The sequence below is a fragment of the Myotis yumanensis genome, unplaced genomic scaffold (assembly GCF_028538775.1).
Source record: "Myotis yumanensis isolate MYYU_CA2020_CCGP unplaced genomic scaffold, mMyoYum1.0.hap1 SCAF_9, whole genome shotgun sequence".
Taxonomy (NCBI): domain Eukaryota; kingdom Metazoa; phylum Chordata; class Mammalia; order Chiroptera; family Vespertilionidae; genus Myotis; species Myotis yumanensis.
Window position 1 is genome coordinate 34,277,501 of NW_027223760.1, and position 18,862 is coordinate 34,296,362.

The 18,862-nt window shown below is 40.8% G+C and overlaps 1 protein-coding gene across 1 annotated transcript; it reads left to right on the plus strand.

Annotated features, from left to right (window-relative positions):
- Positions 1-15,096: 15,096 nt before the first annotated feature.
- On the plus strand, positions 15,097-16,056 carry TAS2R39 (taste 2 receptor member 39). The gene has a single exon (XM_070425083.1). It carries the CDS (start codon positions 15,097-15,099, stop codon positions 16,054-16,056), a length of 960 nt encoding a protein of 319 aa, XP_070281184.1.
- The last annotated feature ends 2,806 nt before the right edge of the window (positions 16,057-18,862 follow it).

Below are 18,862 nucleotides of genomic sequence, written 5' to 3' on the forward strand. Positions count from 1 at the left end.
ATATTGCTGATCAATCATTGGAAGGCAATACTGATCAGTTATTAAAAGCATTGTTTGTCCCTTGTCGCTAGAAAGGCTCATTTCCAGTATGCCATTTTATTGTTGGTTCCCTGTCTCTAGGAAGGCCCATTCCAGGTATGTCATGTCCCATGTAGGAGAAAAAGTGATTTTCTTAGGAGCCTTAGACCACTCCTGACAATGAGAGTGCTAAAACAGAGGAAGGCTTTGCTGTCATATTCATTTAAGGGCAAACATCTTCTGTAGTTTCATGAGGTTTTTCACATAAAGTTCCGTAGCCCTTCGTGATCATCTCAAAACATGGAGCAATGATTACCCAAGAGGTATTCAGCTGTGCAAAACAAAGTTCTATAACAACAAAAATTCCCATAATAACAAAACGGCCTGTGAGGTAGGTTTAAAGATAAAGCCCAATGTTGAATTATCTTTCCAAGCATAAATTTAAGGGGAACTAAAGTTAGGTAAAAAGGAAAAAAATCAAGGTCCAGAATCACGAGTTAGCTGTCCACAGCAGGTACCACCTGTTTCACTTCCTGGTAATTTTTAATTTCAAATCCTCCATTGCTTGAGCAGTCCAGTTAGTTGTAAAAGTTTTCTTTAAATGAGAAACAGGAATCCAAGAGTCAACACCTTTAAATTTGGCTGCATACAGTTTAGTTAAAGGTATCCAATATGGTCCTTTCTATCTTGGTTATAAAGAGTCCTCCAAAATATGTCTTTTCCACTATACATAAATCACCTGGTTCAAATTGTGGTGCTTAAATTCTTTGTCTCCTTTAATTAATTGGATATCAAAAGCAGATAAAGCCAAAAGCATAGGTTGACCTGATAAGACTGCCAGGAACCCTATAAGCAAGTTATCAGGATGGTTTTCCCAAAAAGGATTCCATAAGTCAATCCTTGTTCCTTAACGCTACCTGGTCATATCTGAGACTATGCATGTTTAGACATGCATTTGAGTCAAAGCCTTGGTATTATAACCAATGTTTCCAAAAAGAACAGATTCTTACTCAACTTACATAAATAATTATACTGCCATAAAAACAGGAATACTCACTAAGAGTTTCCAAATTCTGGAAAAATCAGGTAGAAAGGAAAAGATAATATTTTGATTCTGCTTACAAAGGTATAATTTACTAAATTGCTGTAGGTTATAGGTGAAAAAAAGTTTGCTCATACATGGAAAACAAAGATAACAAAACCAGTAATATTGCATATAAAAGTCATAAAGATTATAATCATCCTCATCAGTTTATTCAGTTCCATTTTATTAATTCTTGTTGACCTTAATCTTTTTTGTTAGCAGTTTTATGAATCCAGTTTTTCCTTAGACTTCTGAAAATCCTCACCCAGTTTAATGATATGATCTGAAAGTTTAACAGAAACCTTTATTTTAAAGTAAGTGTGAGAGTCCTCCCTGACTCTCTCTGAAGGTATTTGCAAAAATGTCAGAGTAGGACAATGACTTTCTGTAAATGACAAAGACTTAAAATGATGTGGTTAAAAATATGATTACAATGTAATTGACCAAAAAAAAATGTGCTTTTCTCTATAACACACAAAATTTTAAAATAACAGCTAGAACTACAAATGAAAACATTACATCAGGACATTTTAAATTTTTACTGGGGGGTAGAGGAGGGGCTTGGAGGAGGGAGAATATGGGAGATACCTGTACTACTATCAAAAATATATATTAAAATTTGAAAACTTTTATACAATTCCTAGAACATTTTAATAACAATAGTATATGAATACATATACAACATAACTATTTTTTTAAATAGTTCCCATGTGATTTTAGCATCTCAAATAGTCCTAGTTAGTTTAATTTCATCCTTTTATTAAAATATATACATATCTTTTAAAATATTTCAGGAATAAGTCTGAAAAATACCAAAGTTATTTTTAGAAAAATGCTATTTAATTTTTTTTAATTTTTTGAAGTTTGTCAAACATATTAAAATACTTGGCCAAATAGGATTATATATCACTATAAAACACTACTTAGTTATAAATTAATCACGGAAACAAAGATTTTGAAAGCAAATATAGAAAGTTAAATAGCTGTTAGCAAAATTTAGCTCTTTTAACGTTAAGAAAACTCAGTTTGGCTCTTTTAATGTTGTGAGAAATGGCTCACCTGTCCAAATTTCGAATGATGGACTAGGAAACAGAAGCATGGCGAAAATGAGACTTTTAATAAGAGTCTCCAGAGAGGGCGCCCATTGTGCAGGAAAACACTGTGGGGCAGGGAATATAGCCTACTTATTTACTCCCTCCTCCAGTTCCTCATTGGCTGAATAACATTTGGTCACCTATTTCCTTATAGGTCGCCTAAGTCTTGCTGTCTCCCATTGGGTTATTTTAAAAATGGCCTGGGCCTTTTCTAGTTGCTTCGACCTCCCTTTGTCTCTAGGGCTGCCAGCCATGAGTTTGACATGTGTGGTCTAGGGCAGTGGTTGGCAAACCATGGCTCACGAGCCACATGCGGCTCTTTGGCCCCTTGAGTGTGGCTCTTTCACAAAATACCATGTGCAGGCACGCACGTACAGTGCGATTGAAACTTCGTGGCCCATGCGCATCAGTGGTTTTTCGCCTGGGCAAGTCTATTTTGAAGAAGTGGCGTTAGAAGAAGTAGGGGGTGTCGGTTGGGCAACAGGAGACACGGTGCAGGCTGGCCACGGGATACACAGCACGGGGGAGGCACACTCGATTCATGCATGAGTTGGGTGAGCCAGTCAGTCAGCAGTCTCATTGTGCAGTGGTTACTGCTAGTCGCGTCCGCTAATCCCGCGGGTGACAAAAGTACCTACTCGAAGCATAAAGTTACCTGTATTTTTCCAACCAGCTGCAAATCCTACAGGTATTTTTGTCATCAATTTAAGATTGTAATTATTTTGTGTTGGTGGCTTTATTGTTATAAAATGAAACATTTTTTTAGGTATGTTGAGATGGTTTGGACATATAGAGAGGATGAATGAAAGGAGACGAAACAAGTATACAAGATGAGTGTGGATGGGAGAGTTGGAAGGGGTCGACCTCAGTAAACCTCAATCAGATTGAGGACGTTTTTAGCAAAGGCCAGTTTAGGAGTACCCTAATTAAGTTAATAACAATGTACCTACCTATATAGTTTAAGTTTAAAAAATTTGGCTCTCAAAAGAAATTTCAATCGTTGTACTGTTGATATTTGGCTCTGTTGACTGATGAGTTTGCCGACCACTGGTCTAGGGGAATCTTCCTAGGACATGTGCTATCAGCTACAGGTACAGCTCTCATGCTCTGCTCTCTCCACCCCCACATCCTGTTTGCCCTGGGAAAATTCAGTAGCCACCTGGCCACATGCTGCTTCTTTTCTATGAAGATAAATCAGAGGCATTTTTCTTATAATGTCAATTTACCTACGCAATCAAAGACCTGATGATAAAGAACAATGGAAATCACAAAATCTTTGCTTTCCTATTATAATCTCTTATTAAGAACATAGCAATCATTCAGGATAACTTTGCCTTTTAGAGGTAAAAGAACATTTTTATTTTCACACTAGAGGCCCAGTGCACAAAAATTCAGGCACTCGGCAGGCGGGTGGAGGTCCCTCAGTCCAGCCTGCACCCTCTCACAATCCGGGATCCCTCAGGTAGGGTCCCTAGGCTTGGCCTGAGATCAGGGCGTATCAGGGCTTTCCTTCTCCCAGCTGCAGGCAGCTGGCCCCAACCCCGTCACTGCCACTGTTTGCCTTCTGTGCAGTGCTGCAGCCCCCCGCCCCTCCTCCTCTGCTACTAGTGGCCTCCCTCTGCAGGCGACAGGCTTGACTGGCCTGGGCCTCCCTCTTTCTTTGCTGGGGGGGCGGGATCAGCCCTGCGAGGGGCCATCTGCCTACCTGATCGCCCCTAACCTCTGGCCTGCCTACCTGATCGCCCCTAACCACTCTGCCTGCCTGCCTGATCTCCCCTAACCACTTACTTGGGGGCAAAGCCAGCCCAGCGAGGGACCATCTGCCTACCTGATTGCCCCTAACCACTTGCCTACTTATCTGATCACCCTTAACCACTTGCTTGCCTACCTGATCGCCCCTAACTGTTTGCTGGGGGCAGGGCCAGTCCTGTGAGGGGCTGTCTACCTACCTGATCTCCCGTAACTGCTGGCCTGCCTACCTGATCACCCCAACCACTCTTCCTGCCTGCCTGATCGCCCCTAACTGCTTGCTTGGGGCGGGGCCAGCCTGGTAAGGGGCCATGGTGGTCTGGTCTGGTCATTCTGTTTGTGATGCTTATTGGCCTTTTATTATAAAGGATAAGTACACTGTTGATATTAAAGCTAATAATAAATTCATTAAATCTTATCCAGCTTGACAAAATTTTCTTTCTCAAGATTCCTTTCCACAAACCGTCTACAACTTTCTTTGTCCCTTATTTTTCCAAACTATCTTTTAGTTCCTCTGCAATAAGAAGGCAAAAGCAAGTAAACGTAGGCTTATTTAGCCTTTGAAATTCTTTTTTTGCGCCATTGCAAAAGAACTCATTTTCTTTTTTTATTACGTATACTTATATAAACAGACACAGTCAGAGACCTGGGGGTATTGTTTTTAAAATTTCACCATGGAACAGGTACAATAATGCAAAACAAACAAACAGCACAACAACAACAAAAAAACCACTATTTTATAACAGTTGGAATAAGTTAAGTGTATTTGTTCAGAAAGCTAAGGCTTTTACTTGTTTTAGAGAAGACTTTTAAGGTTTGCATTTGTCTTTAACAAACCATTCTTAAGGAGGCTGTGGAGGTGGGAGGTGGCTGCTAAAGTACAAAAACCTTTCAGTCACTTGTGCTTTTAAAAGGCTCCCCATCCCCAATTTTTTTCCTTGGTTTGTTTAATCTAGGGCAGCCTTAGGCTGTGTTTACATTTCTGATTATCCAAGATAGGGCTTCAAGTGTTGCTAAGGAACCTTTAAAAAAATCTATCAGGCTTTTAATTCTGCCAAATTTTTTCTCATAAAGTTTTTAAACTATTTGAAATATCTTGTCAGGTTTCAGGTGATACAAACAGTAAGAAACTTTAAAGAATCTGCTCAAATGAACAGTTTCTTTTAGGATAATTTTAGAGCTTTTTTTTTTTAATCATTTTATCTTTTAGGAACTTCTGAATATCAATCAACGAATGCATTAAATTCTCCTGAAAAGGTTTTGTTGTAGGCAGCTAGTTAGATATTAACAAAAGAGAGGGGAACCAGACATCTAATTAAGCTAGATTAACTAAAAAGAGGCAGCTTCATAGTCACTCTAAGCATCAGAGTGGACAGGAAAGACTGGCTTTCTTATCTCCCCACGAAACAACCAGCTCCTTTGGGGGGGGGGGAGGGGGGGATAAAACTGTGAGGGGGAAATTCCTCTGCTGAGGCCTGCAAAATAGAAGCCAGATGAGCTAGCTGAATTTTGAGGCATGCACAGTAGGAGTCAAAATGGCAACCATAAAAGGGAGGAGTCTAGCCTGGGAAAATCATTGGATAGGATAAGGGCACGGAAACCCTGGAAGATCCAGGAAAGGAATTGGATAGGGGAGGGCTCAGCATAAGCTGAGAAGAATTAGAGAGAAGAAAATTCCCAGAGAGCTGTGACAGCCAGACAAAAAGATAAAAGAGATGTTACTCAAAAGCCCCAGGTAGTTTGACTGGCAAATGCGTGCAGATAAGTGCAGTTTTTGAATGGCAGGGATCAAAAAGCAAACTCAGGATGAGAGAAAAACATTAACATTAACAGCTTTAGCTAAGCCTTGAGTCTCCTGGAGCCAGACTAATACTGAAGGGGGATGTGCAACCTAACGGATCCATGACCACTTTATCCTATTGTGGTACCTATCTCTTTTTAACGTGGAAAGCATCTCATTGACTCTTAAATGCTTGACCTGGGCCCACCAATTTGCTGCTTTGGCTACCAAGATTCTCTTAGCAATAGCTTTTACTTCATGTGCATGTAACCCACAGTAAAGTTTGTTTAAATGAATGCCAGTCTGGTGAGATCCATAAGCTTCTCAGCTTGCAGGGTCTGGCCTGGAAAACAGGTTCATAGGATTTATGCCTGTGTCCTCCCCTGCAACATCTTTCTTATTACAACAATGCAAAAGACGGAAACAAGGAAAGAAAACCAAAGAGCGCACAGCAAAATAATTACTCACCCACCCAGAAAAAATTCCCTGCAAGGTGCTCACTCCCCAGGGAATTTTTTTACAACCATGAGAACTGTGAAAATTCCTTTCTGAGAACAAAAAAATAGTCTTTCTCACGTGGTACACCAAGCTTCCAGTTGCTCACCACCACAGCTGGAGGAGGGTTCCTCCTGAAGGGAAAAAACATCAGGAAAAATGGCGGCAGAGTAAGTGGATGCTGCACAGACATGCTCCCAGGAACAAACTAGTATTACAACTAAAATACGGAAAAACTTCCTGAATAATCAACGGAAAACTCGCAGGAGAGAACCCTGATACCCGAGGACCGAAAGTGGAGACCGCATAGGGACTGATGGTGCCAGGTGGGGTACTGGAAATATCGAGAAGAAAGCTTTGTAAAACACATGATTGCCTAACCATATGCTGTATACTAGAAACTAATGCAAAATAATATTGAATGTAAACTGTAATTTAAAATTTAAAAAACAAACAACAACAACAGCAAGAAAAACCATCAAACTCCTGTGGCAGCAGCTGCACATGAGCACTGGGACAATCATCCCTAGGGCAAGCTCCCCTCTGAGGGAAAATCCCTCTTGGTCTTAAACAAAGGCACCTCAACCAAACAAAGGGAGGTCCGAACCCAAGAAGGCCTCACAGTCCAGAAGGGGGCCAATGGAAGTGATGAGATCAAAAAAGGCTCTGTAGATGCCATACCCAGTTCTAGGGGACACCAGTCCATAAAGGTGAGGCCACATTAGGTCCTGATACTAACACAAGATAATCTAAAAATAAATGGCCAAAGGGAGAGGCAAAAAGCATTTGAGATCCAAAAAGTAGCTACTCAGGAAGCACTGATTCAGGCAGAAATCTCCAATTAAGAGGTGCAGGCAAGGAGCATTTATGAGAAAGGGAAGGGAAATAATTGCATGAATAGAAGGAATTTCTATGGGTGTTAATAAGCTAAGGAAGGAATTTCTATAGATTCAGTTAATCTAACACAGTGATACTAATTCTAAAGGGTGTTTTTAATTTTCCATCTGATGGTCATGATGTCTGCTTTTCTATTCGTTTTGCAAACAGTTGTTGACAATACAACTCTGTTTTATGACCAGTCCAAATGTTATTTTGCCCGGTTTTAACATTCCTAGGGTTTGAGGAATAAAACATGTAAGGCAGTTCCTCTGGGATGGCAGCTCCAACTCCATTTTGAAATGGCTCTGTTTGTATTATTTTTCACAAGACAGAATCAAGTGTGATATCTATTGACACCTTCAAACCCAAGTTTTAAACTGAAGTCATTCACCATGCCAAAGAAAACACCTTTTTAACAACGCAAACTAAAGTTGAACATGGCAGATAGAAAGAATTCAAAAAAAAAAAAAAAAAGTTGACTAAAGACTAGAATGATACTTGAAGAGTTAAGGGGTAGTTTGGGGGGATACTGGTGCCCCCTCCCTGAGTGCCCTAAAAAAAGTGCTTATTTTGCTTAATGGTTAGTCCAGGTCTACATCAGCCAAATCTACACTTTCTCTAACCCTTCCACATCTTCTTCTCCTCAGGTGAAGCCACAATTCAGACAAGCCAAAGTGTCACTTTTCATTTAGATAATTTTATTTACATGGCCTGTGTGTGTGATACAAGAAGATTCTACTGGGAAATACAAACTTCAGGTGAGTGAGCACACTTCCTGCCTGAGCATTAATGTCAGATAAGGGTTGGGATGTTAAGAAAGGGCACAATAAAAGGGGAAAAGCAAGAAATGGCAGGAAACAAAAGTAGTAAAGCATTGGAATAAGAATAAAATACAACATGGAGAACATGTGGAGCGTGGACAAAGTTCAATGTGAAGGAGGATGTTTGTCCAGGAACATCTCTGCCTTATATGGGAGACTGCGAAATGAGAGCTGAGTACCAGAGACAGTAAAGGGGAAAATGAGATGGTCTGTGGGTGGGGCCTGAGTGAGAAGACCAGATGTGAAGGGGTGTGGAGTCCCATTGCCTGACATAGCTTTCATTTCCCTCTCCAGAAAAGGCGATCATTACAGGGATGGCTCAGGTTGTGTCAGATCAAAGTAGATGCCCTCCTGATGTGGAATTGCACCCCAAAATTGGTTACAAAGTCTCTGTTGTGGACCATGTTACCCAATGACGCTGATCTGGAAAGTCAGCTACCCCAAGTGTGTGGCCATATAGGGACTGTAAAATAAACTTTCCACTGCTTCTCAGTATCTTATCTGTGTCCTTTCCCCAAAATTTAGTATTATATCTACCCAGTGTTCTAAAGCACTGGTCTTTCAAGAAACTTTCTGAGGTATAATGACCATTCACTCACTAGCAAATGAGGAGTGAGGACAGGAATAATTCTCACCATTTAACATATAAAGAGAAATGCTCAGAGAAGAGATAAGCAATTGTTGGCAGTGCTGAAATTAAGGGTAGAACTGAGAAAAGATTCCAAGTTCCCCTCCTATTTTAATCCAATTACACCTAGCCACCCTCCTCACTATCTGAAAGGTCAACTAATCTGGAGTCCCAAAATGATTATGCCTTGCTCCTTTTCATCTGGTGGCAAGGAAAAGACTCACAGAAGCTCGGTTGAACTCACATGAACTCCTAATCATGATGTCCCTGAAAGTGATGGTTCCCTGGCTTCCTAGGCCAACATAGTCAAGTTACCAAAGACAAACACCACTGAATAGTCATTGTTTCAAAATATATACGACATCCTAAAGGACATTGCCATCAGCCTAGTGGATGTGATCTCGTTAGCTGCTCATTGATGAGATGTTTTTCAGCATGCTATGTGTAATTTTCTAATGATGTAGTTAATGGGAAACCAGTAAACTCCTTGATCATGTGCCCATTGTGACAACACTTTCATTAAAAAATAATAATTTCTTCAATCTAGGAGATATTAGATGAGATCCCAGGTCTACAACTCAGTTACTCTGTGAGCCCTCAGATAGTGGTGGCAGCCAAAACAGTGCAGGCAGGAAAGACACATCCATACCTAGAATATGTATCAATCCTACTTAAGGCAACTACTGCCCCCTCAAGAGTCCAAAGTATCCAGGGTAATCAGTAATCATTATTCTACCAAATGGTCTCTATTAAGATCTCAGCATTAGTCTGTGTTGTTGAAAGGTCAACAGCTACAACATCTGAATCACTTACAGTGAGAACCACGTACATAGTATCAATCTCTACCTCATTAGCCACCACATGAGCACAGGAGTAGCTGAGGACCGAAGCTGGCTGACATCATTTAACTAGTCATCCTGTCCTCCTAATTGTTCAATGTCTCCTTTCTTATGAGCACTAACATGAGACACAAAGAACCACACACTTTGTCTTCACATTTGATGATTCATCCAGATGGCTCTTCTCCAGATCTCTTCTGTCAAATATTCTAATCTTGTTCCTACTGGGCCCCTGACCAACCAGCCAAGAGACTTGCTATTGCTCAACTGTTCATGTATATTACCTCAAGTCACTTTTCCTGCCATACAGAATTGATGACCGGGCATAATGCTTATAGCTCTGCCACTGAGAGTTCTTTCCCAGAGATAAGTTTTCCTAGAGCACTCCTGAGTGAAGTTTTAGTGTGACAACAGTCCATCTTTAGTTCACAACAACAAATTAAGCCAACTCATCTATAAACCATACCTGGGTTTTTTCCTCCAAAAACTAGCCACGGGGAATTTGTCCACCCATGAGGCTTTAGGTCCAATTTGAAGGAGGGGTGTTAGTGCAGTAACAGTAGTTGACTTGGGGTATGAACTATCTTTCTCTTTAACTTAAGCCCTCCGGACCAGATTGGGTCTTATCTTAACTGTGCTAGTTCCATAGTATGATGGATTGCTGTTGTACCCACCCAAACATATCAGCTGCAGGTCTGACAGTACCTAAATCTTGATGAGAAACTCTGATCCCATAGTCACTTGGTGTTTATGGCCAGGTTGGTACCTTATAGTACCCATGTATTCTTTTCAAAAAGTAGTTCTCTGATGCAGATGGTACTGCCTTGCTCAAGAATCCTATTGGTCTAGTCTGCAAGTCATGGGATATACTTAGAGTCCTTACTGAGACTGCACTCAGAGTCCTTAATCTTTCATAAATCTCTGCAGCACCATAGGGTCTACAAAGCAATATGGCAAAAATAAGGACTTCTATCTGTCAGTTCACACTGCCAAACAAAATACCAAAGCCGGGTGACTTAACAGAAATTTGTATTCTCATGTGCCCATCTAGAAGCCTCAGATGAGGGTGCCAGCAGGGCCAGGTTCTAGTGAGGGCTCTCTCCCTGGCTTGCATACAGCCACCTTCTTGCTGTGTCCTCACATGGTGAAAAGAGAATTATGATGTCTTTCCTCTTTTTATAAGGGCACCGGTTATACTGGATCAGAGTTCCACCCTTGTGACCTAATTTCACATGGATCACCTCCTTAAAGGTCCTATGTCCAATATAGTCAGTCACATGGGGCAGTAGGGGCAGAGGGTATCAATCAACATGTGAATTTGGAAGGGACACAATTTAGTCACAGCAAAGCTGCCCATGCCAAAGTTTGAACCTGATGCAGTAGCCCTTTTTTGCTCTGGATACCACTCAAAATTGTCATCTTTTTGAGTCACCCAATAAAGTGACTGAATATATTATTCCCAAGTATAGTAAATGCTATCTTCAAAGCCAAGGTCTTTCAAGCACTCCCTCTTTTTTAGTGGTAAGTTAAGATAATCCACTATTCCCCTCCCTGGCTACTGAACCCGCTGAATAAATCTATTTTGTCAGTCTAGCAATAAAAATTTTTCAGCCAATAAATTCATATCCAAATAATTGTATATGTTTAATCATTGTAGCATCCTTCTTTACTCCCCAAAATGTCTTATTTGCATGAAAAACTATATAGTTACCCTACATAGAATGTAGAATAAGAAGACAAAAATATTAAAAACTTGAGATAACAATAAAGAGAAACTGTATCTAATAAGAATTCCAGGTGAAGATAATGGAGGAAAAGTCTGAGAGACAGTATTTAAAGATATCGTTGTTAACAGTTTCCCAGTCTTAAGAAATATATAAAATATCAACACCAAGATAAATTTCTTCCTTCTATTCATGTGATTATTTACCTTCCCTTATAAAATCCTTTTACCTTCATCCCATAATGGAAACACACTTTGGGTTCTGCCTGAGTGCTTTCCAAACAGCTACTCTTTGATCTCAAATAAATGCTTATTGGCTCTCATTTTGACTATTTATTGTTAAAGTAATAACAACTTGTCTAAAACCATAATCAGGCCAGAAAGCCTTCAACAAGATTTTGCCTTTTTTTAAAGGGAAAACCAAATACAATGAAAATTTTCAGAGACATCTCAACCACCAACTATATCATTATTAGAATTACTTCATTATCATTAATTATGTACATTCATAAATTTTAATTTACTCTGAATGAAGAACTCCATTTGTCATCATGTGTCCTGTGCTATGCTTACATGGTTAAATCAGAAACAACTCCCCCAAGATAAAAGTAATCTGTTTTTTTATCTCTTGGTTTTAATATTCCAAAATAGATTGGGTGACCTTTGCGTGTTGTTTTACCCTAATTCTGGTCAGCTTACATTGGAAAAAAAAAAACAAGAGAATTTTCCCTACAACCCTTATTTCCCTAGTGTTGTTGTTTTTTTAAAGAAAGGAAAATATGTGTGTGTGATCATTTATATATAACTAAAGAAATTTATTATCTCTCAAGCACTTTATTTTGCAAAGAAGATCTGCCTCTTGAAAATTAGTATCTGCTTACTTTATTAATGTAATATTGTGATTTATAATATATATATATTTGATCTTCATCCCCGTTTCTGACATAAGGCTCCTAAAACCCTTGGAATTTTCTAAGTGATGAGTGGTAAAAACTGGTTTTTGTTATGTTATGAGATCACTTTTGAACTACACCAAAGGATGGGTGCTGGTTGTCAGAAGAACTGACCATGTGATTAGAAGGTTAGAACTTTCACTCCCACCCCCTCACCCTTGCACCTCTGGGAAGGGCAGAAGGACTGGAGATTGAATTCAACCATCAATGGCCAATGATTTAATCAAACATGCCTATGAAAGAAGCCTCCATGAAAACACAAAAGGACTGTTCTGAGAGCTTCCAGGATAGTGAACATAAGTTGAGGTGCTGGGAGAGTGGCACACCCTGGAGAGGGATTGAAGCTCCACACTCCTTCCCACATACCTAGCCTACGTACTTCTTCCATCTGGATGTTCATCTGTAATCCTTTATCACATCCTTCTATAATAAACCAGTAAATCCAAGTAAACTATTTTCTTGAGTTCTGTGAGCCACTCTATCAAGTTAATCAAACCTGAGAAGGGAGTCATGAGAACCTCTGACTTACAGTTGATGGGTTAGAAGCACAGGTGGCAACCTGAACTTGCAGTTGGCATCTGACATGGGTTGGGGGGCAGTCTTGTGGGATTGAGCCCTTAACCTATGGTAGTCAATGTCAGAATTGAATTAAATTGTGTGACACCCAGAACTGCTTGGTGTGGAGGGGGGAAACCCCACACATTTGGTGACCAGAAATATCAGAAGAGAAGTGTCCTGTGTGGGTTGTAAAGGAAGTCTCACAGGTGAAAAAAATTTTTTTTTTCAACTCAAGTACTGTCCCCTTAAACAGTGAGGAAATCATAAAAGACCATCAGGAAAAAATGGCAGTCAAGTCAGCCCTGCATTTAGTTTTTGGAACACACAAAAGGATCCACGGGTCTAAGTAGTATGATTTAGTGGGTGTAAGAACATGGTCTCTGGGACCAGCTGGCTTGGGTTTGAATTCCAGCTTTATCACACTCTAGGTCTATGACTTTGGCCAAGGTTTTTAGTCAGTTTCCTCCTCTGCAAAGTAGAGATAATAAAAGTATATTCTTCAGAGGATTGTTGTGAAGCTTAAATGTGATTATATATATATACTAGAGGCTGGTGCACAAAAATTTGTGCACTGGGGGGTCCCTCAGCCCAGCTTGTCCCCTATCACATACTGAGAGCCCTAGGGGATGTCCTACTACCTGCTTCCTGTTCCCCTTGGGGAGCGGGCCTAAGCCACATTCTGGCTTCCCTTTGTGGGAGTCAACCAGGCTGATCAGGGGAAGGCACCAGCCCCATCACTGCAGCCACTGCCAGTCACCGCAGCCACCAAGGTGTTTTCATCAACACGGACTCCAGTTCCTTTACCATGAAAAAATGACAACTTTCTTTAGGCATTTTTAAGAAGTGTCTTTCATAGGATATGACCTTTCTTTCTTTCTTCCTTTCTTTCTTTCTTTCTTTCTTTCTTCCTTTCTTTCTTTCTTTCTTTCTTTCTTTCTCTCTTTCTTTCTTTCTCCTCACCTGAGGATATGTTTCCATTGATTTTTAGAGAATGTGGAAGAGAAAGGGTAAGACAGAGAGAAACATCAAAGTGAGAGGAACACTTTGATTGGTTGCCTCCTGCATGAGGCCTGCCTGACCTGGGCCCGAGCCAGGGAGGAACCTGCAACCTAGGTACATGCCCTTGGTCAGAATTGAACCCAGAATCTGCGTTGGGCAGGCGGAGGCATTATCCACTGAGCCAAACCGGCTAGGACAGGATATGACACTTCTTAACCCTCCAGCAACAGACCTTCCTTTTTTTCTCCAGGAGTGTGGTAAAAAAAAACCCTAGATCACTTTTTGGACTCTTATTACCCAAGTTACTAAGAATATTACCAGTGGCATACAGGGAGCTTAACCAATCAGCAGTCAGAAAAGGTGTTTCCTCTGTAGTTCACACCAATTGCCGGTTTGACCCCTGCCCAGGCCTAACGCCTCTGGCAAGTAATTAGCCCTGGGCCGGGGCACCCCCAGCTCCCCGCCGCCGCCGCCATCAAGAACCGGATCGCTGGCTCAAGGATCGCTGGCTGTCTCCGCCTGGGTTCTCACCGCTGTCGCCATCAATGATCGCTGGCTGGCTCCTCCCCGGCCCAAGCCTAAAGCCCCTGGCTGAGGCTTTAAGCCAGGGCCGGGGCACCCCCAGCTCCCCGCCGCTGCCATTAACGATCGCTGGCTGGCTCCTCCCTGATCCAGGCCTAAAGCCTCAGGCCAAGGTTTTAGGCCTGGGCCAGGGCACCCCCAGCTCCCCGTCACCACCATCAACTATCGCTGGCTGGCTCCACCCCGGCCCTGGCCTAAAGCCCCTGGCTGAGGCTATAGGCCAGAGCCGGGGCACCCCCAGCTCCCCACCACCACCGCCGCCATCAACGATCGCTGGCTGGCTCCTCCCTGACCCAGGCCTAAAGCTTCAGTCCATGGCTTGGAGCCGACATATGCAAATTAGCTGCCATCTTGGCTGGCAATTAATTTGCATGTCTTGCTGATTAGCCAATGGGAAGGGGTAGCGAAGTTATGGTTAACTACCATGTTTCTCTATTATTAGATAGGATGGTGTTTAAACAGTGCTTTGCACATCATTGGAACTATATTTGTCTTTAGAGTTGTTATTATTATTTTCAATCAGTTCTCTGAAGTCACAAGTGAAACTAGTACACAGATGTTCAAATTAACTGGAGCTAGTAAAGAGCACAACTCTCAATACCATGTTAGTGGCTTATGAAAGAGTGTCTCTCCAAGTCCTTCCTGGGGCCCCATGATTAAACTAATACCATCATGCCCAAAAGGATGTGAGAGAGGATTAGAAATCAAATCCCTCCTGATTTGCATCTCCAGATTTGGAGCTAAGAATTCTGAGACAAACAAATGGAGTGAATTGGAAATGTTACACCAACTGCTTCCTCCTGTGAGATGAATAGTGAGAGCTACCAACGATCTGCCCATCAAATGCTAGGGAGACATTCTCCAACAGACACCAAAGAGGAGTAACAACTCAGGATGACCAACACCTGCAGTCCCCCAGAGGATAATTTGTCACCACTTAATATCATCTTAATTTTCACAGTTATGGGCACGGAATGCATCATTGGCATCGTTGCAAATGGGTTCATTGTGGCTATAAATGCAGCTGAGTGGATTCAGAATAAGGCAGTCTCCACAAGTGGCAGGATCCTGTGTTTCCTGAGCATATCCAGAATAGCTCTCCAAAGCTTGATGATGCTAGAAATTACTTTCCACTCAACATCCCCTCAATTTTATTATAAAGATGGTGTATATGATACCTTGAAAGTGAGTTTCGTGTTCTTACATTATTGTAGCCTCTGGTTTTCTGCCTGGCTCAGTTTCTTCTACTTCGTGAAGATTGCTGATTTCTCCTATCGCCTTTTCCTCAAGCTGAAGTGGAGAATTACTGGATTGATGCCCTGGCTTCTGTGGCTATCAGTGTTTTTTGCCTTGGGCTACAGTATGTTCTTTTCCTATGGCATATACACTGTTTACTGTAACAATTCTTTTCCTATCCCCTCCTCCAACTCTACTAAGAAAATATACGTCACTGAGACCAACGTGGTCAACCTGGTTCTTCTCTATAACCTGGGGATCTTCCTTCCTCTCATCATGTTCATCCTGGCGGCCACCCTGCTGATCATCTCTCTCAAGAGGCACACCCTGCACATGAAAAGCAATGCCACTGGCTCCAGGGACCCCAGCATGGAGGCCCACTTGGGGGCCATCAGAGCTATTAGCTACTTTCTCATTCTCTACATTTTCAATGCAATTGCTCTATTACTCTATATGTCCAACATCTTCAATGCCAACAGTTCCTGGGATATTTTGTGCAAAGTTATCATGGCTGCCTATCCTGCTGGTCACTCCATCCTACTGATTCAGGACAACTCTGGGTTGAAAAGAGCCTGGAAGCGGCTTCAGTCTCAAGTTCATCTTTACCTAAAAAAGTAAACTCTGTGACCGACACCGCAAGAGTACCACAGCATCTGGCCCAGCCAGCTCTGCCTTTCCCTCACCCAGACCTCTCTCTTCCCTTTTCTTTTCTTCCCCAAACCTGATCTGATCCTTCACCTAGTATGGCTTTTTGTAGAGGTGCCTAATCTTCATTTCTCTCTTTTGCTTCATGGCACAATCTTAGTGATGTTTAACATATCCTTTACCTGAGCCTGCTATTTCTTTATACAGAGCCTCCCTTGCTCTGTATAAAGCAGTGATTCTAGACACTGGCTCCAATTAGAAACTCTAGGGGAGATTTTTTTGGAAATTCCAATGTCCAGGCCTGACTGACTCTAGATCAATTAAGTCAAATTTTCTGGTGTCGGAACTTAGACAGTTTTGTTTTTTTTTAAGATCTCAAGGTGCTGCCAGAGTTGACATAGCCACCAAAACAGAGGAAGGCTTTGCAACCTGAGCTCCTGGTGACCCCTCTCCTTCCCCATCCACATGCCTTTTAAACATTCAGATGACCCAGGAAGCTTTCTTTGCAATAGCTGGAAGTGCATTTTGTCTCCATTCTCCAAAGACACAACCTGAATGATATAAAAATATCTATTAAAATTAACAGTATATAAAGTACTCTTTAACCTAAAAATTACTAAGAATTTTTCCTATAGCTAAGGGATGGTCATCTATATACACATATGTGAGAATATGTACAAGGAAGTCTTCATTGTAGCATTCATTCATTAATGAGGAGACTCGTATGTCCAAAATGGAATACTGTGTAAACATTTTCAGAGACAGAGGCATGTATCCTGAAATGAAAATATTTTCAAAATACTGTTAAGTACAAAAAGTAAGGAGATATTTTATAATTCCATTTATGTTCTTGTTTCTTGTGTATACATGTGTGTCTATAAAATTTCTGGGAGGATGTACCAAAAATGATTAATAGAGGACTGGGTATTTGGAGATAAATGAAACATTTACACCACATTTTCTACCTTTCTGCATTATTTGAACTATCAAGAACATGTATGTATTAATTTCCATTTTTTAAAAAATGTATTTAAGTGTAGTTGGTATGCAATCTTATATTGGTTATATTAGTTTTGGGTGTACAATATAGCGATATGACATTTTTATACCTTACAATGTGGTTTATATTGATGCTTTTTACAAGACAGAGACCTAGGTACGTAGGAAAGGTTTGAGGGACAGGACTGTGTAGCTTAATTAGTTGACTGACCCTCTCACTATGTTTGTTTTAATAAAAAATGCAAATCTCTCAATTCATGGGTTAAAATTCTATCTCCTATTTTCCATTTTATTCATTTGCTCAAGGGCTGCCATGGAAAGGCCATGGGCTTTCGATCCATAGACATATCTATATTCTGTTACTCTCTTTGCTTCCCTTCATACCCAGTTTGGATTATGGGTTAAGCATTGTGCCCATACCCTTAAAAATACTTTGGGTAATTACAGGTGGAGTGAGATTATGTCTAAGATTTACTTTAAGATAATTTACCATTTGCCACGGCATGGATGGAGCTGGAGAGCATTAAGCTAAGTGAAATAAGTCAGTCAGAGAAAGATAAATATCACATGATCTCACTCATTTGTGGATTATAATGAACAACATAAATCAATGAACAAAAATAGATCTAGAGACAGAGAAGCATCAGTCAGATGCTCAAACCTCAGAGGGAAGGCAGGAGAGGGTGGGACTAAGGGGGAGAGATCAACCAAAGGACTTGTATGCATGCATATAAGCATAACCAATGGACACAGACACCGGGGGATGAGGGCATGAGTAGGGGTGTGTGGGGATAATAAGGGGATAGGGACTCATTTGTAATACCTTAATCAATAAAGGAAAAAAATAAAAGATAATTTGGCACAGGGCAAAGGAATGAAGAGGAGAGAGGTTTAGAATAGTCATATGTTGAGATGATTTCTGTCAAACAAGGTCTCAGGTGCATGGTGGTTCTTTGTACTAGTCTCACTATTTCAGAGTATGTTTGAAATTTCCCTAACATAATTATATACAAATGAGTTATAAAATACTCCAATTTCCTGGCCCTCTCTCTCTTCATGCCCATATCTAGATGAACTCAACTATTTTTAACACTCCAGATTTACCTCTAAACAGCCTAGTGTTACTTGAGAATATTTCATAACTGGATGAACTTATGTTCCTAGATTCATGCTCTTCATCCTTAAATGAGTAACATCATTGGACATTTTTAGCCCATATTTCCCTGAGAAATCACTCATGTTAATACCCAAAATGACTATCTCCTATCTTTTCCTCAGTCCTAAAACCTCCAACCCCTCTTCTCCCTGCTTCATTTTTCACTGATGAAGTTGCCCTTACATTCTTTGGTAAAAGTCATTAGGACATTCCTTCCTCTTCCCATTAGAAAATCTACAAAACCACCAATTCTCTCCTACATTCCTAACATTTCAATAGAAAGAGTGACCCTCTATGAAGAAAATAATTAGAAATGCTATGACGACTTTTCTCCTCCCTCTATTATTTCTCCTTCCTACAGGTTCCATTTTTGTGTTTTCATTTTCTTTCTTTCATGATTGAGCCTCTTCTCAAATATCTGGTGATCCTTGGATGTGACCACTAGAAGCTGATTGCAGAATTTTGAAATTAATTTAAAAAAATTTTTAGAATATAAAAACTATATTGAAACCCGTAGGGGAGAAGTATCTTAAAAGTATCACATTCAGCCCAGCTGGCTTTGCTCAGTGATCTATGAACTGTGACCTATGAACCAGGAGGTCACAGTTCGATTCCCAGTCAGGG